Source organism: Aethalodelphis obliquidens, unplaced genomic scaffold, assembly GCF_003676395.1.
Source record: "Aethalodelphis obliquidens isolate GAN/ISIS:26980383/991018 unplaced genomic scaffold, ASM367639v1 scaffold9, whole genome shotgun sequence".
NCBI lineage: Eukaryota > Metazoa > Chordata > Mammalia > Artiodactyla > Delphinidae > Aethalodelphis > Aethalodelphis obliquidens.
In genome coordinates this window covers 39,648,168-39,670,906 of record NW_020837953.1, presented here as the reverse complement: position 1 = coordinate 39,670,906, position 22,739 = coordinate 39,648,168, and the positions used below count along the sequence as shown (strand labels likewise).

General features: G+C 56.7%; 1 protein-coding gene across 13 annotated transcripts in view; it reads left to right on the top strand.

The window, feature by feature from the left end:
* The window catches only part of ARHGEF10L (Rho guanine nucleotide exchange factor 10 like), a 159,808-nt gene that overhangs the window by 92,671 nt on the left and 44,398 nt on the right, over positions 1-22,739 (top strand). For all 13 annotated transcript variants that reach the window (XR_003433416.1, XM_027109987.1, XM_027109989.1 and 10 more), the window contains 7 exons: positions 609-782; positions 5,594-5,739; positions 7,370-7,551; positions 10,415-10,530; positions 11,061-11,188; positions 12,533-12,633; positions 21,326-21,447. Coding sequence is in view for 12 of the 13 variants with exons in the window: in XM_027109987.1 (XP_026965788.1) it covers positions 609-782; positions 5,594-5,739; positions 7,370-7,551; positions 10,415-10,530; positions 11,061-11,188; positions 12,533-12,633; positions 21,326-21,447 (969 nt within the window). In the remaining variant the exon portion in view is untranslated. The remainder of the gene's footprint in view (positions 1-608; positions 783-5,593; positions 5,740-7,369; positions 7,552-10,414; positions 10,531-11,060; positions 11,189-12,532; positions 12,634-21,325; positions 21,448-22,739) is intronic.

The following is a 22,739-nucleotide window of genomic DNA, read 5'->3' as shown; positions in this document are numbered from 1 at the left end:
CCTCCTTCCCCACTCCTAGGGTGGAGCCCATCGAGCTTACTTTCGCCTCCCCTGGTGGGAACCCGGTGACCGGTGGTTGTGGGAAGGCACGTGGAATCCGGGCGACTGTGGGGCCCCTGGCAGTGAGGAGATGCCCCGGGGATGCTCTGATCTTGGCACTTCAGGCTTCCCGGGGGAGCGTTAGCCTCTACGCTGGGCCCCGAGAGCTTGAGGCACCTCCCCTGATTGCCGGGGGTCCTCAGTCAGGGGGTGAGTCCCCCTGGGGCGAAGGCTGGCTGCCAGCCCAAGGGCCCAGCAGGGTTTCCTCTCTGTTCTCAGAGGGACCAGCAGCAGGAGTGGGTCTCGTCTCAGTGTACAGTGCATCAGTGAATCAGGGATTGGTCCACAGTTCATCAGTGAATCAGGGATCGGTCCGCACAGCTATTTTATTTTAGTTATTCATTCACTAGCTGCTTCTTGAGGCCTTGCTCTATGTCAGGCCCCACCTGTCCCGGCTACAAGCTGGGCCCTTCTCAGGCCTGAGTGTGGAGGCGGAGGCTGTGACCCCAGCCAGGGGAGGGTCTGCTGGGGTGGGGGTCTCAGTCGTGGCTCCCTCTGGACCCTGGCAGGACATGCTGAAGAACACCCCCAGGGGCCACCCGGACAGGCTCTCGCTGCAGCTGGCGCTCACGGAGCTGGAGACGCTGGCCGAGAAGCTGAACGAGCAGAAGCGGCTGGCCGACCAGGTGGCCGAGATCCAGCAGCTGACCAAGAGCGTCAGTGACCGCAGCAGCCTCAACAAGGTGCGTGCGTACCTGCCCTGCAGCCGGCCTCGCCCGTCGCTCTGCCTCCTCCCCTGTGGCACCCACCAGGTGGCAGTGTTCTCCGAGGGAGGCGATTCCTTGCTTCTCTCTGAGCCCGCAGACCCTACCTGAAGGATTAATCTTGACTAGACCTCCACATTCGTTACTACTCATGTGATTTTAGGATAAAAGCTGATTTAATTCAGCAGTGTAATTGCCAGTAAAGATGCCAGAAATGATAGCCTAGTATTGTGCTTAAACTAGTGGGCCGTGGAGTCAGAGTCTGGGTTTGAATCCAGATTTTGCCACTGGTGCTTACTGTGTGGCCTCAGGGGAATCATCCAACCTCTCTGAACCTCAGTTGCTTCCTCTGTAATGAGAAGAGCTCGATGGCGCCTGACCTTCAGGGCTTCTGCGAGGCAAATGAGAGAGTTGGCAAACTGGCAGACCCAGAGCCCTTAATACAAGGTGGCAGCTGTCATTATTAGTGTTATTTTTTAAGAAGCAAAAAGAAAAATCCACGCCATGTTTTGGGATTGCAACTTAGGAACATTCTAGCAAAAAAAAAAAAAATCTTGAAACACTTTCAAATGAGTCTATTAGGGAACTCTGTTTTTATTTTATTTTATTTTATTTTTTTGCGGTACGTGGGCCTCTCACTGTCGTGGCCTCTCCCGTTGCGGAGCACAGGCTCCGGACGCGCAGGCTCAGCGGCCATGGCTCACAGGCCCAGCCGCTCCGCGGCATGTGGGATCTTCCCGGACCGGGGCACGAACCCGTGTCCCCTGCATCGGCAGGTGGACTCTCAACCACTGTGCCACCAGGGAAGCCTGGGAACTCTGTTTTTAAAACACAAAGTTGGTACAAAAAAAATTAGTCACCTCCCAGAGTCACCTGTTGGTGAACTTTATTTTTTAAATTTTATTTGTTTATTTATTTGGCTGCATTGGGTCTTCGTTGCTGTGCGCGGGCTTTCTCTAGTTGTGGCGAACAGGGGCTACTCTTCGTTGCGGTGCACGGGCTTCTCATTGCGGTGGCTTCTCTTGTTGCGGAGTATGGGCTCTAGGCGTGCGGCCTTCAGTAGTTGTGGCACGCGGGTTCAGTAGTTGTGGCTAGTGGGCTCTAGAGCTCAGGCTCAGTAGTTGTGGCACATGGGCTTAGTTGCTCCGCGGCATGTGGGATCTTCCCAGAGCAGGGCTCAAACCCGCGTCCCCTGCTTGGCAGGCGGATTCTTAACCACTGCGCCACCAGGGAGGTCCCTTTGGTGAACTTTAGTCCTCTGTTTCCCTAGTGGCTTGTGACATGGGCCGCTTGCAGCTGCACCCACATCTGGGAGGCCCTGGGCCCCGCCTTCTTTCACCCACCAGAGTGTGGGGTTTGGCCCCAGGGCACTTGGCGTGGGCAAGCGTTGTTCTTTGGGGAAGGGACATCCTGTGGAGTCACAGGGAGGTGTTCAGGTATTTGGGGGAAAACTGGGAGCCTCCTGGCTCTGTGGCCCCGAAAGCAGAACTGAGGCCAGTGACTGAGGCCGATGAGATTTCAGCCACACGGGCTGGAACTTTCTAATGTTTGGGGAGTGTCACCAGGAGCACCACAGCGCTTCCCACGCGGCCCCGCCCTTTACAGTACATGATACTCCCTAACCTGCGTTGTCATGTTTGATTTTCACCACAGGCCTGCAAAACAAGGCCCGGACAAGTGAACTTGCAGGGTCCCTTGCAATTCTAAGCTTCAGGGTCCTGCGTCTTAAGACTGTCCCACCTCAGGCCAAATTCAGGCTGCACATGTGTATTTAGGCCCACACAGTATTTTTTAGGAAAATGGAATTAATTGCCAACATTTAGAAATGGAGAAATGTCCCACAACATTTAGACTCATGTATCTTCTTAAGGGTCGGAAGAGCTGGCACTCCGGCCCACCCTCCTATGTGGCACCAGTCACCTGAGTAGCGGCTGCCCTTGACCCCTCAGTCCATACCCAGGTCTTCCCACTGAGGTTACTTCTGGCCCTGCAGGCACCTGAGTTTGCTTTGCCTGTTCCAGGAGTATAGAGATGGGAAGAAAAGATGAGGCCGGGGATGGAGCCCCCATCCCGGGTGTATCCCCATCCAGGATTGCTCAGGGTGGGCCTGAAGGGTAGGGTCATCCCCCCTCCCTGCCTCCAGGCAGGACTTCCCCAGCCGGCTCCACACAAGCCTTCCGTGTTTTTAAAAAATAATTATTTGTTTATTTGGCTGTGCGGGGTCTTAGTTGTGGCACGCGGGATCTTTAGTTGCGGCATAGAGACTCTTAGTTGCGGCATCCAGCTCCCCGACCAGGGATCGAACCCGGGCCCCCTGTGTTGGGAGCGCGGATTCTTAGCCAGTGGACCACCAGGGAAGTCCCAAGCCTTCTATTTTGAAATGTCTCTCGGGTTAAAAAGACCTTAGCCCAGCCATGGCCACCGTGCTAGTGTTTGATGGTCTTTGCACTTGGGAAGTATCTTCTTCTGTCTTCAGCTCCTTTCCTGTGACCAGGAGGGTTTCTCCCGCTTTGGCTCACACACTTGTGAGATCACTCGGGAGAAGGAATCCCTTCTCCTTAGCACTTGCTCTGGGAAGAGCTGTCTGTCCCCTTCTGCTCTGTCCGCTGGGGGGGACCCGGGCTGGGAGGAGCAGTGGTCACTGGCTGGAGGTCAGGGGGACCTGTTGGGTGTTGGGCGAGGAACTGACAGCCCCAAGCCTCAGTTTCCCCACCTGTCAAGTGGGTGTGTCGGATGCGTGTGGGATGGTGTCGTGGAGAGAGGGATGGTGGCCGCACACCACGCCTTCCCCGGCCAGGGCCCCCCTGGGGCAGTCTCGGCCAGTTCTGAGGCCAGTGCAGTGATTTCCCTCTTGCCACCCATCACCCACAGAGAAGTGGAAACGAAACTGGGTGTGCCCGAAGTGCAACGGTGTCGGCTGTTTCAAAATGTGCCTGCTCAGGACGCGACTGCAGGGGGCTGCTTGTGCAATACCCGACTTTTCTGTTGTCTTTCTTGTTTTTAATCTGCTTAAGTGGCAGGAGGATGGTTGTCGGAAGCCAGGGGACTTTCCTCTCTCCTGAGGAAAAGGGTCACGGCACACTTGGCCGTCTTCTGAGGGGCCTGCTGTCTTCAGGGTCCCAGCTGTGTCTACACGAGCTGGCAGTCAGCTTGCTGGTGGAAGCTGTGGGCTGGGGGAGCCCAGTCTTAGCAGTCATGGGGGTATCCCTGGGACACCCTGAGACTTTTTGTGTGTGTTGGGAGCAGCGGGCTTTCTCTGACTCCTCTAACCCCCAGTCAGGAGCCAGAGGGTGTGTGGCTGGCTGCCGGGTGCTGGGAACAGCGTGTGTGGCCTGGCTCTGTCCTGCCCTGCCGCTCAACCGGCACTGGGTCTCAGCAAGTCTCTTTACTTCTGGAATCTCCGTCCCCTTGTCCAGGAGTGGGGAGGCCTCAGCGTGCTTGAGGCGATTAAATGAGAGGTGGACTCTTTAGTGGCATGTGGTGTCACTCGGGCTTTCGTGTCGCCTGGAGAGACACCGCTCTTCACAGAACAGAAGGGCGTTCTGTCCAGGAGAGGTTTGGGGATGACCCGCCCTTTCCCTTGTGAGGATGGGGCGGAGGGGCGCTAGCTGTTGTCATCAGAATCACGGGCTTTGGGAAGGAATTTTGCTGAATACTCCTTTTCCTCCTCAGCAAAATCCTTAGTTAGTAAAGAGACGTTTTCCCAGCGGGTCTCTGGGTCTGATGGTGGTCCGGGGCTGGCAGCATTCTTGGAATCCAGCCCGAGATGGGCAGACGCCTGTTCGGATGCTGGAGGCTTGAAGGCCTTCAGCCTTGTCAGAGGGTTGCCTTGTCGACCAGCAGATCTGTCCCAGCCCCACACGAGGCCTTCCACGAGGCCAGTAGCTGAGGTTGTTCAATAGGTCAGGGTGACGAATGGGACCTACTTTCAGGCCAGGAGTCTCCCTGCTTGAGGCCACACGAACAGTGGCAGCAGTGGGGACAGTGGCCATCTGTGGGGTGTCCCGTCGCAGGGCCGGCTCCTTGGGTGTGTGGCCTGTGCCGTCACCAGGATGGGCGCTCAGAAGGGCCCCACGTTTGCCTTAATGCTCTGCCATTGCCATCTTGAAATTCATTTTTTTTTTGCGGTACGCGGGCCTCACTGTCGTGGCCTCTCCCGTTGCGGAGCACAGGCTCCGGACGCGCAGGCTCAGTGGCCATGGCTCACGGGCCCAGCCGCTCCGCGGCATGTGGGATCTTCCCAGACCGGGGCACGAACCCGTGTCCCCTGCATCGGCAGGCGGACTCTCAACCACTGCGCCACCAGGGAAGCCCTTGAAATTCTTAATAATTCTGAGTGAGCACCGGGTTTTCCTCCTCTGCTGGGCTCTGCGGATCATGTAGCCAGGTCCGGTCACACGTTGTTGCCTTGGTGATGTGAGCAGTAGAGGTATCGCCCACTTGACAGCTGAGAAAGCTGAGGTGTGGAGAGGTGACATGGCGCCTGCCAGAGGGCTTCACAGCGGGCGCTCCGGGAACCAAGGTCAGAGCACGGGTCTGCGGCTCTGGAGCTGTGCCGCTGGCAGTGGCTGGCTCACCTGAGCAGGGGTGCTGGCTGCTGGGGCCGGTGGGTGGTCAGTGCCTCTTGTCCCCCGGGGCTGGAGGGCGTGGCCCTGCCTCCTCCTCCACCTCTCCCAGCTGTGGTCCCCTTTGTATGTGGAGGGAGAATCCTGGGTCTTTGGCACAGCGATGTCTGTGGAGCAGCCAGTGTACGATGTTGGTATTGACCTTGCTCTGTCCCCTCCCCCCAGCTTTTGACCTCAGGCCAGCGTCAGCTGCTCCTGTGTGAGACGCTGACGGAGACCGTGTACGGTGACCGCGGGCAGCTGATCAAGTCCAAGGAGCGCAGGGTCTTCCTGCTCAGCGACATGCTGGTCTGCGCCAACATCAACTTCAAGTAAGCAGACCTGGCTGTTGCCCCTCCCTGGGGACCCCTCCTGTCATGTCCCAGTCCGTCATAGCTGGGGTCCTGCGTGAGCTCATCGGAGGCCTCCAACGTCCCAACTTCCTCTTCTATCCCTTTGCGCCTGCTCTGTCCCTGGTCCCCAGAGCTAGGAAGCACCTGCAGAGGTCACTGAGGGCAAACAGCTGTCTGTTGCACAGGGTGGACTGTTCTGGAACTCTGCCGTCGGAACTGAACAGTCTGCTGAGTTTTGACCACTTTGAAATTCAAGAGATTCTTCCCTGTTCCCAGCCCAGATCCCAAATTCCTGCTGCTTTAAGTCAAATAGATTTTCCTCCGGCCGGATCTGCGTGTTTCTCAACATGAGTCTTTGCCTTTCCCCCAACTCCCTGCAGGAGCCTGGTTTCCCGGTTCTGGGTCAGAGGTTGTAGAAATGCCCAGAGGCGGGCTGCCAGGTGCTGCCTGGAGTCGGAATTGGAGTTGGAGCCCTGCAGTGGGGAGAGGGCGATTCTTTAGACCAGAGTCTGCAAACTCGTGGCCTCTGGAAACCCTGTGTTTGGCTCCTACGGGGAGTTCACACAAAGGTTGAGACATCTGGCTTCTCTTAAAAACGTGAAGATCTCGCGTTCTGGGCCCACACTGCCTGGGGCCACACAGGCCTGCAGCTGGGTTGCGTGAACTCTTTACTGGGGCTCCCACCTTCATTCATTCCCTCCCTCCCTCATTCAAGCACTATAATTTTTTTTTTTTTTTTTTTTTTTGCGGGTTTGCGGGCCTCTCCCTTTTTTGGCCTCTCCCGTTGCGGAGCACAGGCTCCGGACGCGCAGGCTCAGCGGCCATGGCTCACGGGCCCAGCCGCTCCGCGGCATGTGGGATCTTCCCGGACCGGGACACGAACCCGTTGTCCCCTGCATAGGCAGGCGGACTCTCAACCGCTGCGCCACCAGGGAAGCCCAAGCACTATAATTTTTAAGTCCCGTTTATATCCTGGACTCTGTGCAGGTGCCAGGGATCTGACCTACACCCTCTCTGCCCTCCTGTTGCTTGGAGCCTAGCATGGCGTGAAAGTGTGATGAGGGTGTTAGTGGCTCACTTTTAGGGGTTCATCTTGGGTGACTTGGGGTGAGTCACGTGACCTGTCTGAGCATCAGTATCCTCTTCTGGAATAGTACAGGCTTCCTAGCAGGGCCACTGTGGGAATAGGTGATGGAAGACCAGTGCCCACTCCAGGGAGAAGGCCCTCCGTGTGGTCCGCTCTGCCCACACCTGGCCCAGCCCAGTGGCCGACCCCCAGGGGGGTCTCAGCGGCTGCAGTGGTTTTTACGGAAACCACTCTGTAACGATAACGACCCTTCTTGTCTTTTTCCTCAGGCCTGCCAACCACAGGTAGGGGCGCCAAGGCTTGGGGTGGGCGTGTGATTCTGGATATGGGGCTGGGGCCTGGATGCCCTGATGCTTCTGCCCCTTCCTCCGTTCCCTGCTCCGCCTGGCTTGGTTTTGACCTGAGGGCTTGTGCTTGGGCTGTGAGGTGCCTGGCTGAGCTGACCTGCTGAGGAGCGGCTCTGGCTGGCCCTGGGGCTGGGTGCTGCGGGCTCTCCAGGGCCGTGTCCTCTCTTCCTGGCAGGGGCCAGCTGGAGATCAGCAGCCTGGTGCCCCTGGGGCCCAAGTATGTGGTGAAGTGGAACACGGCGCTGCCCCAGGTGCAGGTGATGGAGGTGGGCCAGGAGGGCAGCTCCTATGACAAGGACAACGTACTCATCCAGCACGCCGGCGCCAAGAAGGCCTCGGCTGCGGGCCAGGCCCAGAGTGAGTACCTGCCCGACACTGCCCTGGGAGCACCTGCCCGGGCTCGGCCCCCAGGCCCACGGGCACTTGGCCCAGAGACTTTTCCTGCTGTACATAACTGTACACAAACACACACCCACATCCCTACCTGAGTGTGCAAATGCATGCTGCACGCAGTCACCCCTCACAGCCCCTGCCCACCCCAGTCCTTGCCACACCCTGGCAAGCGTGCACACACACGCACACACGTGCACACGCATGCGTGCACACGCAGTGACCTTGGATCAGAAAGGGTGACCTCCAGTGCCTGCCTGGCCATTGCTTGCTTCCATGTGGGACCTCAGTTCGCCCGTTTATACAGTGAGGGGCCCCGGTGACACTCACCCTGTCCCTGAAACCCTCAGGGCCCAGGCTCGGGGCTGCCTGGCTCTGCCTGGATCCTCTTTCCCCTATGCTATCCCCTCAGACTGTTGGGCAACAAGGACAGTGAGAACTCGGGGTGGCAGGCTCCCCCGTGCGCCCCGTCCTCTCCATCTCCGCAGTGCTGTGGCGGGAACTTCCTGGTGCTGCCCTTCCCTCCCCTTTGCCCCTTCCTGTCCTGTCCCGTCCCATCCTCTACCCTCCCCAGGCCGACTTTTCAAAATGCGTGTCAGAGCTGTGTGTCACCCTCCACCTGAAATCCGCCAGTGGCTTCCCACTGCTCTCAGGGTGAAGTCCCAGGTTCTCGCCCGGGCGAAGAACCCCCCCATCCTGGGGGCCCACCTGCCGCCCCACCTCAGCCCTCCCCGCTCCTTCACTCCCTGGGCTTGGCTGCCCTGTTCCTGGGGGGTTGAGCCCCCTCCTGCCCCAGGGCGTTCTCCCGGCCTCTGCCCTTCTCCAGAGTGTTCTCCTGCCATCCTGTTTTTGTCTATCTGCCCCTACTCATCTTAGCTCAGGTGACACTTCCTTAGAGAAGCCCTTCCTGATTCCTTTGGACTTGCCAGGTCCCCGTCCAGTGCTCCCAAGGCCCGGGTGTGTTTTCACCTCTATGGTGATGGTCTGGTTTCCATCTTGTCTTTTCCCTTGGTGTGACCGTAGCCCTCCTGAGCCTGGTATGTGGTGGGTGTTAATAGACATTTGTTGAATGAACGAAGGACGTAACTGCATGGCTAGCGGGAAGGCACTTGGCTGTCACCCCTCCCCACTGGCCAGCTCTGTCCATCCCTGACCTGGGAGGTGGCTCTGAGGGAGGGACTCACCACACACTCTCGTCCTCGGAAGGCTGCGCCCACTTCAGCTGCTGTGTCCCCCTCCCCAGGCCTGGGAGGCATGGGAGGCTGCCTTGTGTTCCTGGCTCTCTGTTCACAGAAGCCCCCTGGGAGGGGCTCCCGGCCCATCTGCCCCCCTCAGCGGTGCCTTTAGCCCTGGCTCCACTCCACTCTCCCCCCACCCTTCGGGCTCTTGCTCTGGCAGCGCTCCTTCAGCCACTGTGGTATCTGTGGCCACATTTCTCAAAGTAGAGCACTAGGCTGCCAGGCCCCCTTGAGAGAGGAAAAAAGAAATCCTTGTTGAACCCCAGGTGGCCTTGGATGGTTTTTTATTATATTGTTATTCAAATATGTGCAAGTATAAGACTAGGTATAATGAACTCCTTATGCTTATATCCCTTGAACAACCATAAAACCAAAATAGAATCACAAGTGGAATAAAAATGATGCTACAAAATAATAAAACTCAAGGAACAGCATTAATTTAATGTGATGGCTGATGTTGTCTTGTTGGCACCAAACTGCTCTCAACATAGACGTGGTCCTCTTGTGGGGCAGGTTCTTTTGAGTTCTCTGCACCTGTACCCCAGAGTGCCTCACGGTGATCTCCATTTCCCACCAGCTCATGCCGTTGGGGGCGCTGCAGAGCCCTTCTTTGCCCCTGGTTTGGTGTGAGCGTATCTCTTACCGCCCACGCCCACCTTGCTCTGTGTTTATTACCTGGTGACCATCACGTGGTACCAAAGTCCACGGAAGCCCTGGTACCATGCAGCAGCCTGTGGCTTTAAAGCCATTGTATCCAGGTGACTGAAGATGTGCATCTGATTTTTAGAGAATCATCTCGATGCAAATCCAAATTACATGCCTCCGCCCCTCGCTGGGATTCTGTAAGATCTCAGCTTGAGTAACCATGGTGTAGAGGACACAGCCCGAATTCCCTAGCCTGGCATTCAGGGACCTCCCCATCCAGTCCTGCTGGGCCCTCCCGCTCTGTCTCTTGCTGCCCTCCCTCCACGTCCCCGACACTGCATTTGTATCATCACCAGAGATCAGGGCACCCTCAGCCCCCATCCCATCTCTGTCCTATCACCCCGATATCTTTCTCCCCAGTACCTCCCACCATCTGCAGTTGTTAATTGACTCCTCCCTGACCCTGACCAGGTCATAAGCTCCACAAGAACAGGGACCCTGTCTGTCTCATTTGCAGCTGTCTCTCCAACATGTAGACTAGAACCTGCCATATAGTAGGTTCTTAGTACATCTTTGAACAACTTACTGTTCCTGGGCTTCCTTATGCCACAGTGCCTTTGCACCTGCGGTTTTCCTTTTTTGGCAGTGCCACGGCTCTCCTGGGCCTGTGAAGTCTCCTCGCCTCTCATGGGCACAGTTGGTTCTCAGTCTTCTGGTCTCCTGTGACCCTTTGTATAGACTGAGAGTGGCCCAGATCCTAGGCGCTAGACTTTACCCGTGATTGGATTTGTCCCCACTAGTAGACAAGAGCCTGGTACATTTCCTTCTGTATCTCTAGTGCCACATCTGCAGGGCGACAGCTCTTCTTTTTTGCAGTGCGTACCTGCTTGGGCCCTTGGTGGTGCCTTCCCCACCCCTGAGGCTGAGTAGGGTCTCTCTCTGCCCAGATAAGGTGTACCTCGGGCCCCCGCGCCTCTTCCAGGAGCTGCAGGACCTGCAGAAGGACCTGGCTGTGGTGGAGCAGATCACCCTCCTTGTCAGCACGCTGCACGGCACCTACCAGGTACCCAGCACCGGCCTCGGCAGGAAAGTGTGGGTGGGCTCCTCTCCTGCCCGGTCCCCCGATGTGCCCTGGCCTCTGGGCTCCCACTAGCAGCGGTGCTGTCTGAAGCTCCTGTTGCTACCTGGAAGTCTGGTGGGCGGCCTCCGGTTCGGGTTGAAGCTCTGGTTCGAGTTGAGCAGGGCCCGGCTATGGGCACTTTTTTTTTTTTTTTTTTCCGTTCTCTGCTCAGTGTCTGGTCTGTCCTGCAGCTCCTTCCCGAGCCTCGTCCCAGGCTGGAGAGGAAGCTCGCTGGGAGGGTGTGTCCCTCTCAAAGGAGGGGTGCCATGGAGGGGGGAAGGTCTGAACCAAGGCCTGGAGCCCGGGGAGTCGGCATCCCCCCACCGCTTGTGGCTGAGTGAGCCGCCCAGGTCGAGCTCCCGCACTGACCCTCGGCTCCTCTCCCCTTGGGGCCCCGACTGCTGTGGGATCTGGAGTGGCTTTCGGGGAGCCAGAGGGCTGTATGGTGACCTCCTTGGCCTCCTTGACCCTAGAACCTGAACATGACCGTGGCTCAAGACTGGTGCCTGGCCCTGCAGAGGCTTATGCGGGTGAAGGAGGAGGAGATCCACTCGGCCAACAAGTGCCGCCTCAGGCTCCTGCTTCCCGGGAAACCCGACAAGTGAGAGGAAGGGGGGCCTTGGAGAGGGGCGTCGGGACCAGCCTGCTTGCCAGCACTGCGGGGGTGGGCGTGGGCGTACACGCATCGTGGGCCGTGCCCGGCAAAGCATTTGACACAGAGCAGGTGCTCGTGGTCAAATGAATGAATGAATGAACGAACGACCTATCTGTACCTGGGGTGAGCCTGTCCTCCGTTAGGCTACTGGGACACCCCGCCAGCGGTTGGTAGACTGTGCAGTCCCCTGGGGCCAGGCCCTGGGTCCGCTCTCACGGATCCAGCCTCCCCACAAATGCTCCCGCAGGAGCTCACGCTCGGTCGACCCACAGCTGATGTTTGTGGAATTGATGCAGAGATGGGGAAGGCGATCTGTCTGATCCCCGCTCTACAGAGGAGGGAGGCGAGGCTCAGAAGTAGGTGGCAGAGCTGGGTTCTGAGGAGTCTGACTCCAAAGCCTAGGCTGGAGCAGTGAGGGGCTCAGAGCCCAGGTTTTGACCTCTCGGTTGGGCAGGGACAGTGTTACAAGCACAGTGGCTGCAGGGAAGGGGAGACTGGGGCGCTGTGGTCTGAGGCAGGTCCGGGAGCCAGGATGCGAGGCCCAGGACTGGAGTCTGAGGGTCAGCAGCCTGGAACCTTCTGGGTGCCCTCGCACAGTGGCTCACAGTGGCCTGCGGAGCGGCTCTCTCCCCTTCTCTGCGCCCCTGCCTCACCTTCCTGTCCACCTCCCGGGGGCTGGGATGGCTCACAGCGGGGACATGGGCCCCGGAGAACAATGAAGGGGCTTCCGCTGCTCTAAGGTGAGATGACAGTGTGGTGACAACAGTGACCTCTGGCCACCCCAAGCCTGTACATACTGCCATTCATTCATTTTTTCATTCATTCATGTGTCCATTCAGGAGACATTTACCAAGAAAGTGCCCTGTGCCAGGTGCTGGGAACAGGCCTGAGTCAGAGGCTCCGGGTCAGGCGTGTGCAGGTGTCTGACGAGGCCTGTGGAGCCCTGACCAGGTGGGGCCCTGGAGGGCCTCTCGAGTCACAGCCTGCAGAGGGCCAGACCCCCCGTGGCCTTGCTAGGCACCCACGCTGGGGTGCCTGGGCTGGGCTGGGGGCCACGGCCTGGTCGCTCGGGGGAGTTACCTGCCCCCTCCCCGGGGCTGTGGTGGGTGGAGGGAGTCCTCCCCCAGGGGACTGAGGCTTTGCCAGGCCACTGGCCTCTCTGGCCATGCTTTGGTTCTCTGCACAGACCTTGCTCTATCTCCAGGGCTGGTGGTTGGAGGGAAGAGCTGCGTACCTCCCGGGTGAGCCAGGCCCCGTTCTAGCACTCATGCTCCTGCCCTCTCACCGCAGGTCCGGCCGCCCCATCAGCTTCATGGTGGTCTTCATCACCCCCAACCCCCTGAGCAAGATCTCCTGGGTCAACAGGTTGCACTTGGCCAAGATCGGACTCCGTGAGTAAAGCCCCGGGGGTCAGGAGTGTGGAGAGGGGAGGTCTGGGGAGTGTATATGTGAGTCAGAGGGCATCATCCAGTCTTGGGGGGCGGGGAGGCTTCTGAGTGGAGGGAGATGGTGCAGCGGAGAAACAACTGGGGCCAGAGGCTCTGCTTCGTGACCTTGGACACGTCACTTCCCCTCTCTGAGCCTCAGTTTCCCCATCTGTAAAATGGTGGGAGTTGACAGAAAGTAAATTAGTAGTTGCCAGGGGCCTGGAAGGAGGAGGGAATGGAGAGTCACCACTAAAGTTTTTTTTTTGGTGAGAGTGATGAAAATGTTCTCAGATTAGATAGTGGAGATGGTTGCCCAAGTCTGCGAATATACTAGAAACCAGTGAGATGTACTCTTTAAAGGGGTGGGTTTTATGGTAGCTGAATTATATCTCAATAAAACTGTTACATAAAGAATGATGCAGGTTAGACTAAATGATTCTCAAACAAAGGCCTCTTTATAATTCTTTTCTCCTATGCACCCCCTAATAATAGTACAGATAAATAATATTTATAGAGTGCTTCCTGTGTGGCAAGCATTTTTCTGAGCATTTTACATACATCTCTTTCATTTCACGTTCACAATAACTCTACGAGGAAAGTCTGTTGTGAATCCCTTTGTACAGCTGAGGATTCTGAGGCCCAGAGAGGTGCAGTGGCTTGCCTGAGGTCACACAGCAGGGAGGAGTTCAGAACCTGGGCAGTCGGCTCCCAGAGCCCACTCTCAACCCCTGTCCATTCTGCTTCCTCAAGTTAGTGGGCTTCTGTCTGCCAAACCACATTCATTAAATTATAATTACTTTGTGCTTTTTTTGAATTGGCAAAAGGCCTAGTTTCTTGCCGATCAGGACCGTTATTTGCTGTGACCTACTAGAATTCCCATTTGCCGATTCCAGTCAATAGCAGTGATTTCTGGGTTTTGTTTGTTTTTATTTCTGGCGTGATCTTTATCTAGATAAATATGTATTTCTGATAGATTTTAAAACATTTCTGGAAAGGAGTCAGGACCTTCGTCAATGGCTTTCATCAATTAAAAAGCTATTTATTGGGCTTCCCTGGTGGCGCAGTGGTTGAGAGTCCGCCTGCCGATGCAGGGGACATGGGTTCATGCCCCGGTCCGGGAAGATCCCACATGCCGCGAAGCGGCTGGGCCCGTGAGCCATGGCCGCTGAGCCTGCGCGTCCGGAGCCTGTGCTCCACAACGGGAGAGGCCGCAACAGTGAGAGGCCCGCATACCGCAAAAAAGCAAAACAAAACAAAAAAACTATTTATTGAATCTCTACAGTAATTTTAGGCATAGGGGAAAAGAACAATGACAAAAACAGAAAGGTCCCTGTTCTCAAGGAACTTACAGTTTATGAGGGGCAGGCAGAGATTTACATGAGGAACAAATCCACAGGGAGGGGTTGGTGCTGTGAGGGGGTAGAGCTGGATGCGTGACTGACACCGAGCCTGGGGGCCGGGACTGCTGTCAAGGAGGGCCTCTGAGGAGGTGACGTCTGAAGCTGTGCAGAGGTCTGGGTAAAGCGATCCAGGCTTTGGAACAGCAAGTGCAAAGGTCCTGAGGTAGCCAGAGTTGGTGAATGGTGGGGTGTGGGGGGAAACAGGTGGAAGTGGGGAGCAGGTTTTCCAGAAAGCCAGGGTGAGGTGCGTGGAGCTCTTTCTTGACGCATGGGGCTGTGGGTTGCAGAGCTGAGAGAACTGGACAACGGTGTGAACTGATTTCTATTTAAGTGGATCGTTCTGGCTGCTCCTCGGAGAGAGGCATGCGGAGACTGGGGAGGGAAACGGGGAAGAGGTTGTGGCTTTGGAGGAGCCGGCATCAGAGCCTTCTGCTCAGCCAGCCCCTTCTTGGATCGGGTGTTGACATCGCACAACCCTCCGCTGGATGCTTCTGGGCGACCAGGAGGCCTGCGGAGGGTGGAGGAAGGGTTTTAGGTAGAGGCTGCCCCGGCCCTGGCAGAGGGCTTCGGAGATTCCAGCCGAGGAAAGGTTAAGGTGGCCTTCCTGCTGGGCCTTGGGCCACCCGCTCCGCTCTGTCCCCTTCCTGTGGAGCAGTGCGTCCAGGGCAAGCTCCCGAGCCCTGTTTGTACACCCGCTAAAGGCAGGTGCATCTCCCGTTTGAAGCCCAGACGCTTTGCCGAGTGGGCCTTGGCGCTGGTGGGAGGGGAGCCTACAGATGTGAGCATCTCTGTTCTTGGCGGCCTGTGAAGACACTCGGCTGCCTTATCTCCCCATGGTTTCACTGCAGCAAAAGTTTTAATCGAAAGAGAGTCATTTGAAATCTTATTTGAATGCCTGGGTTCCCCTGGGGCTTGAATAATCTGTTTCTTCTATTTTGCCAGTTTTTTTTTATCTTCAGTGCCTGGTGCCGAGGAAAACAATATAAGTCCATTAGAAATAGGCCCGTTAGAAATAGAACCGTTAAAAACATATATGCACAAAGGATGTTATTCTTTTCATTTTTTTTTTTCTGCGTCTTTCTCTCTCCCTGACTCCAGCGTGCTGAGATCATAATCCACTAAAGATTGGGAAAGAGAGGGCTGGAGTTGGGGGTGCCTGGCATCCGAGAGGGCGGGGCCAGTTCTGTCCCTTGGAAGGGCAGGGGTCCTGGGGAATCTGGGGACCCAGTTTACATCCCAGTGTGGCCACTGCTGTGCTGTGCGGCCTGAGAAGGGCAGGCTTCCTCAGTAACTTGGCCTAGAGTTCCACGGGCCTTTTCCCTGTTGCATTTCGGGATCTTAGCACTGCATGAAATGGGGCCAGACAGCGTGGATTCAGTTCCCGGTTCTGCCGCTTGCCAGCTCCGAGATCTTGGGCAAACGATTTCACCTCTGCATGCCTTGGATTCTCCATCAGAAAATGGGGCTATTCATAGGGTATCTTGTGAGCATATGGGGAGATGGTGCCTGAAGGCGCCTGGCAGACCGGAGAAGCTCCTAGGAAAGGGGTGTCTGCATCTCACAGTGGGGAAGTGACTGGCCTGGGGTCACATGACATTTAGTCATGTGCCAGGATGCCCTCCCCCTCTCTCTGCCAATTAGTCTCTGTTCATTAAGGCTCCAGAAAAGAGATGCAGATAGGAGGCTCCAAGGGTGGGGGTGGGGAAAGGGGAGATTGGGGCTTCCAGCTCTCCCTTCCCGTGTCCCCCCCACAACCCTTACAGCTCTAAGTGCTGCATCCCTGGCCCAGGGACCCCTGCAGCCCCTCCCCCCATGGCCCTCCTGGTTCCCACCCCTGGAGGACCTGGGCTGGGCAGGCCCCAGGCTAATCCCACGCTCCCAGGGACAGGTCCTCGCTGGGCGTGGCCTGGCTGGCTCTCCCCACTGCCTGTGGCTTGGTTAGTTTTCCAGCCTTCATTCCTCACAGTAACACTGACGTGCCACCTTATGACGGATCTGGTTGCGGAGTCCTGAGCGTGGCCCAGGCTGCGTGCCGCCGAACGTGTTCCAACCCTCATCTCTCATCTCCATTAGCCCTCAACCGTCCCAGAGCCAGGGACCTGCCCAAGCCCTTGGCCGGAAGTGGTAGGTCTGCCCTCCAGGAGGGGGACCGAGGGTACTGGCCCAGGAGCCCGACTTGGGTTTTACCCCAGCTGGGTGACCACGGCCACTGCCTGGCCTCCCTGGACCCCAGCGTCTCTCTCTGCAGGATAAGATGCGTGCTGAGGTCCCAGCATGTCTGTGGCCATGGCCAGTAGCATCTCCGTGGTGCTGGGAAGCGTGAGAGGGGCCTTGGATTTAAGAAGGAAGAGAAGGGCAGTCCAGACTGTCCGCCGGGGCAGCAGTGGCAGGAAGGGCGTGATGCTGGGACTCAGGAGGCGTTTGGGAGGCAGGCGGGGCGGGAGAAGCAGGGCAGGGCCAGCGCAGGTGGTGGGCTCAGCCCAGCGGCGGTGGGTGGTCTGACCTCAGGCACAGTAAGCGGCAGCTTTTCAACCGTGAGGACGGTGGTCATAACGGGTACTATTCCTTGAGTGCCTGGTGTACACTAGGTACTAAATATAGTCTTTCCAGTGCTCACAACAACTCCAAATGGTTGGAATTATTTCCCCCATTTTCCAGACGAGGCCCCAGGCTAGGAGAGGTTAAGTGTCCAGCTCTGTACCCCGCAGGGCCCTTCTGGCAGAGTCGGCTTCCTGCAGCCGGCGGGTGGTCCTGAGGGCTCAGGGGGTGGGGGGAGCGAGCGGGGACGTGGGCTCCGGCCCTGGAGCTGCTCCCACTGCCCCCTGGAGTACTCTCGAGTTTGGTGGGTGCTGGCAAACAGAGCTGGAGGCTAAATAAGCCCCCACTTAACGTCAGTTGGAAATCGCAGCTTTGCCCCTGGTGCCTGTGCTTAACGTCACTTATCCCAAGCGGGCTTTCAATTTCCAGTGGTAACAGCCTTCTAACGTGGTCTCAGCCGCTCTAGTTTTGTGAGGGGAACAATGGCAGTGGCAGATGGGGAACAACAACTCCAGTTTCTTTTAACGTTCCCAGTCGCAGGCAGGGAAGGCACCATCTGAAACCAGAAGGTCAGATCATTAAAGGAACGTATAGTGATAAATTGTCAGGACTTGATGGGCTGTGTGTGCGTGGCGGGAGGAGAGGGATGAGCTCGGGGCGACGTGGTGACGGGCGGGCACGGGGGCTTATCTCCACCCGCTGAGCTCCAGGCGAGCAGGTGGGCTTGACTGCTCTCTCGGGCTCCTACCCCTGGGGAGGCGAGGGTCTGTGTGACTGTAAGCTCTTTGAGAGCAGGGCCAGACTCTCCAATCTCAATCATCTTTGTTCACTGCCCGGAGCCTTGTCCAAGAGGCAGCGCGGTGGCTGCGATGTGAGCTCCTGCCAAGGAGAAGTGGTGTCCCCTAGGGCGGGTGGGCTTGTCTCGGCTGTCACGGCCGTGCCGCGGGCACTGTGCAAGGTGCCGCAGAGGTTAGTTGCTTGGCTCCTGGACCCTGTCTTTGACTCCCCGACCTCCGTTTCCCCAGTGTAGACGGGGATGGGAACTCCGACTGCCCCTGGTGGCTGTGGGATGACTTGCGGGACAGAGCTTTGTAAACTGTGAAGTGCGGCGCGCACAGCCGTTCTGTTTCGGTGATGCCCATCCCGTGCCATCGTTGTACTTTCCTTGATGGCCTCTCCTCGGCGGCAGGACCCAGGTTTCATGCGACTCTGTCTCCAGGGCTCAGTGGGGCAGAGGGCCTGACACCAGGGATGCCTCTGGCCCGTTTAGGGAGTGAGCTCCCTGTCCCGCGCCTCCACTGCTTGAGGGGGTGGGGCAGGCACCGGAGCCTCTGCGGAGCCAGCTGTTCACAAAATAATTTCTGACATTTGCGGATGTCTTCATCTTCTCAAAGAGCCTCCGCACCTGCCCCCGCATTCCGGCTCCTTTCTGCTGTGACCTACACGCAGACCTAAACGGCATTTTTAAAGCCCCTTTATTGCGGTGTGATTGACATACAAAGAGCTATCCATATTTCAAGAATACAGCTTGATGGCTTTGGAGGTAAGCATACCCCTGTGCACTCCATCGCCACAGTCTATGCCATAAACAAACCCACGCTCTGAAAAGCTCCCTCCTGCCCTCTTCCTTATTATTGTTATTTTTTCTGTGTGTGATAAGCCCACTTAACGTCAGATCTATCCTCTTAGCCAATCTTTAAGCACGTCATACAGAATTGTTAGCTATAGGTTGTACAGATAATCTCTAGGATTCACTCACCTTGTAAAAGCAAAGCTTCGTACCCTTGGATTGGTTCCTCCTGTTCCCCCCACCCACAGTTGACCATATTTCTGCAGTGTTGCTCTGTGCTGGCCGGGGGTTGGGGGTGGTGACTGCTCTTGGTGGCCATCATTCCGATTTGACAAATCTGGAAAATGAGGCTCCAGGAAGAGACTGTGTTCATGCCACACAAGGGTGTTGGTGGTCTGCTGTGTGTCCAGCGCCATGTGAGGGGTTTGGAGGGTACGGAAGGAGACGGTGTGGAAGGTTTCAGCCGTCATGGAACGTGGGCGTTGTAGGGGAGCCTCTGGGCACACAAGCACGATGAAACACTCACATGTGCACACGCACGCACATATACATGTGCACTCGCGCACGCGCGGGCGCACACACACACACGGAGGAAAAAAGAGACAAGCCAGTAAAAGAGCTGGAAATTGTGGTCAGGGCCATTACACACACCAATAGGGGCTGAGACAGAAAGTGATGGAGGTGGGGGATGGGATGATGGTGAGTTAAGGCCTTTCCGAGAAGGTGGAGGCGTAACCTAAGCCTCGCAGAGGAGCAGAGCCAGCCCTGGAGAGAGCTGAGTGCAGCCTTCCAGGCAGAGGGAGCTTTCCGGGCTCGTCCCGTTTAAGTTGCTGAGGAAAGCGTAGCATGGTGGAGCCTGCAGCCGAGGGATGAGGCTGAGAGGGAAGGAGGGTCCTTGCAGCTCTTGTGGAAGAATTTGGATTTTATTCCAACTGGTCGGGGACTCAGTAGGCATTTTTAAGCAGGGGAACAACGAGGTCCAGGGGAAGTTTAGCAGGATGGCTCTGGCTGCTGTGGGGAGGACCAACTGTAGGGGGCAGTAGTGAGCACAGAAAGACTGGTCAGGAGGTCCCCATGTGGCGGCGGGGCACCCTTGGGCTGAGCTGACCCTCCCTCCTTGTAGCTGAGTAGATGTGTGTGGTGGTGGGGGGGAAGGCTGCTGTTGGACCCTTTGATTGGTGACCTCTCCTCCCATCTCCAAAGCTCTAGGCACCCCTCATCTTGACGTCATTGCGTTAAGTGGCCCCTCTCACCTGGGGTGCCCTGTCCAGTGCCTCTGGCTCTTCGGGGCAGAGTACCTCCTCATTGTCTAGTGTCACCATGTCCAGGGTCATTCATGCCCAGGGGTGTCACTGGGGGTCTGATTGCTGGAAGATTGCCTGGTTTAGTGCAAAGAACTCAGCCTGTCAGTCAGACAGACCTAGGTCCACATGTGGGTTTTGCCGTCTAGCCGTGCACGTGACTTACTTACTTAATTGTCAGTCTCATCATCTGTAAGGTGAAAATCGTTATTCTGACTGTGCTTGGTCATTGTGAAAACCAGCCAGTGAGCATATGTAAAGCACTCAGTGTGCCTGACGCCTGGACACATACTGGGCGTGTCTGAGCTGCGCCCTGCCCCTGCCGTCATGGGATCCCCGGAGGGCAGGCATCAGATGGAGTATAAAGAATATGGGTTTCTTAGCAGGGAGAGTTCCTCAGGAGAGATGGTGGTTTACTCACTTGCTCACTCGTTCATTCTTTCAACCCATGTTCGCTGAGCACTTACTATGTGTGGGCAGCGTGCTGGGTGCCAGAGAGATAGTGGCGGACAAGACAACCCAGATCCCTACTGTTTTGACCTTACATTCTACAGACATATAGAGACAGACCGTAAGCAAGGAAACAGAAAACATGATTTTTGATTGTGAAAGCTGTATGGGAAATAAGACAGGGTGTTTAGTGTGGTTTCTGAGAGAAGGGGGCCATTGTAGCCAGGGTGGTCAGGGAGGACTTCTTGGAGGTGGTGGCGTGTGAGGGAGCCTAGACCCATGTGAAGGAGACTCCACAGAGAATGTGGCTGAGCAGATGCACTTGAGCGCAGCAGTCTCCAGGTGAGGGTCCAGGGTCCAGGCTTGGCTTGGGCCTGAGCAGCATGTGCACTTCCTTTTTTTTTTTTTTTTTAATTTATAAATTTATTTATTTTTGGCTGCATTGGGTCTGCTGCTGTGCGCAGGCTTTCTCTAGTTGCGGCGAGCGGGGGCTACTCTTCGTTGCGGTGCGCGGGCTTCTCGTTGCGGTGGCTTCGCTTGTTGCGGAGCACGGGCTCTAGGCGTGCGGGTTTCAGTAGTTGTGGCTCGTGGACTCTGGAGCGCAGGCTCAGTAGTTGTGGTGCGTGGGCTTAGTAGCTCCACGGCATGTGGGGCCTTCTCGGATCAGGGCTCCAACCCGTGTCCCCTGCACCGGCAGGCGGCTTCTTAACCATTGCGCCACCAGGAAAGCCCAGCACGTGCACTTCTAACAGGCTGCCAGGGGCTTCGATGCCAGCTCGCCTGGGGGACCTGGAGGCAGGTGACCTCCTAGGTTTCAGGGTAGGTCTTAAAGGGAGCAGGAGAGAGAGTCTTCCTCTTGACCATCATCATCACAGGTATAAAAGTGTCATGGCTGCGCTGTCACAAGGCAAAAGCTTCTTGTCCGCCTGCTTGTTTTTGGCCGCCTCCCGCCTCTAGAAGATAAGGTCAAGGTAGCAGGGGCCTGGACCGTGCCCAGTGTCTTAATGCCTTTTGAAACCCTGTCACATGTGCTATTTCACTGGATCCTCACAGCAACTGCAGGATGAAGGCATCTTCATCGTCCCTATTTCATAGATGAAGAAATCGAGGCTCAGAGTTGGGCGGATTTGCACAAGGCTGCTCAGTGAGAAGGTGGGCGAGCTGGGACTGAAGCCTTAGGTTTCCCGACTCCCAGCCTGGGACCCATGGCTGTGACCGTAGAGTGAGGCTGGATTTCATCTCACTGGGCAGGTGTGGGGCTGGGGGAGCGGCTGGCTGGGTCCGTGGGGCATGCGGGCCAGGCCTCTGGGGCCCGCGGTGGCTTCCTGGGCTTTCAGGAAGTCCTCTTGGTCCTCGCTCTCTGACCAGCTCCTCCCACCTCCTTCCTCTTGCCGCAGGGGAGGAGAACCAGCCGGGCTGGCTGTGTCCGGATGAGGACAAGAAGAGCAAAGCCCCATTCTGGTGCCCAATCCTGGCCTGCTGCATCCCCGCCTTCTCTTCCCGGGGCCTCAGCCTGCAGGTGAGTGGCCCGCATCTTGCTGAGCCCACCACGAAGGTGGCTCCTGGGACAAGCAGGGTTTCCATGGGTGCCCACAGCAGGGGAGGCCTGGCTTCCAGCTTCAGCTTCTAGACCTCTTGCTGACGGAGTTGATCGAGCCTTTTTGTTGTTCTCAGAGTCAGCTTTCCCCCCCCAAAAAGGGGGCAGATGCCCTCTGTGGGTCATCGAACAGAAAATTCCATCATTTTGAGCTAACAAATAGCAATGATCTCATCAGTTGATGGCGTGACTCCAGCTCAGAAGATAGACTGTAATAGGCCCACCTGGCCGTGCCAGGCTTTGTGGGTTTCACCCTTTATGATGCTGCCGTGGGGCGTCAGCTTTGGCTCCACAGCCATCATGCCTCTTGGTGCTTTGCTGTCACTGTCTTGTTTTAATATTTATAAGAACCCCATGAATAGATGTTTCTAGATCTGTCTCACAGGTAAGGAAGCTAAGGCTCAGACAGGTGACGTGATTTTTCTAAAGAAAACAACACCACCGGTAAGGATGAATGAGTTGTAGGAATTGGAACCTTGCTGACTCCAGCACCCCAGGTTGTAACCACAAGGATGTTCACTTCCAATGGCATCTGTCCCCGATGTCCCGGCTGAGCTCACCACTCCACCTGGAGTCGTTACTGCCCATTCCCCTCCCAAGGAGATGAGGTCATCTGAGCTCCAGGGAGGGGACCTAGGCCCAGGTGAATCCCCAAGAGACAAACCGGGCTGTAGATAGGGGCTCTAAACAGCTAAAATACCCGTGAGATGCCAATTCATTCATTCATCCATTCTGCATATAATTTTTGAGGACCTGCTGTGTGCCAGGCTCTGTGCCAGACACTGGGAATATGGTGGTGACCAAAACATACAGGGTTCCTGCCTACATGTAACTTTCAATCTAGAGGAGAGGCAGGTAATACCCCCCCGCCCCAGCAAACAAAAGCAAATAGAAAAGAGTGCTGTGTGTTAAGAAAATAAACCCGATATAATAGATACAGAGATGGAGCCACGGAGTTAGGGCGTCAGAGGGGGCCTCTCAGAGGAGGCGGCATTTAAAGTGAGCCCCGGGGCTTCCCTGGTGGCGCAGTGGTTGGGAGTCCGCCTGCCGATGCAGGGGACAGGGGTTCGTGCCCCGGTCCGGGAGGATCCCACATGCCGTGGAGCGGCTGGGCCTGTGAGCCGTGGCCGCTGAGCCTGCGCGTCCGGAGCCTGTGCTCCGCAACGGGAGAGGCCACGACAGTGAGAGGCCCGCGTACCGCAAAAAAAAAAAAA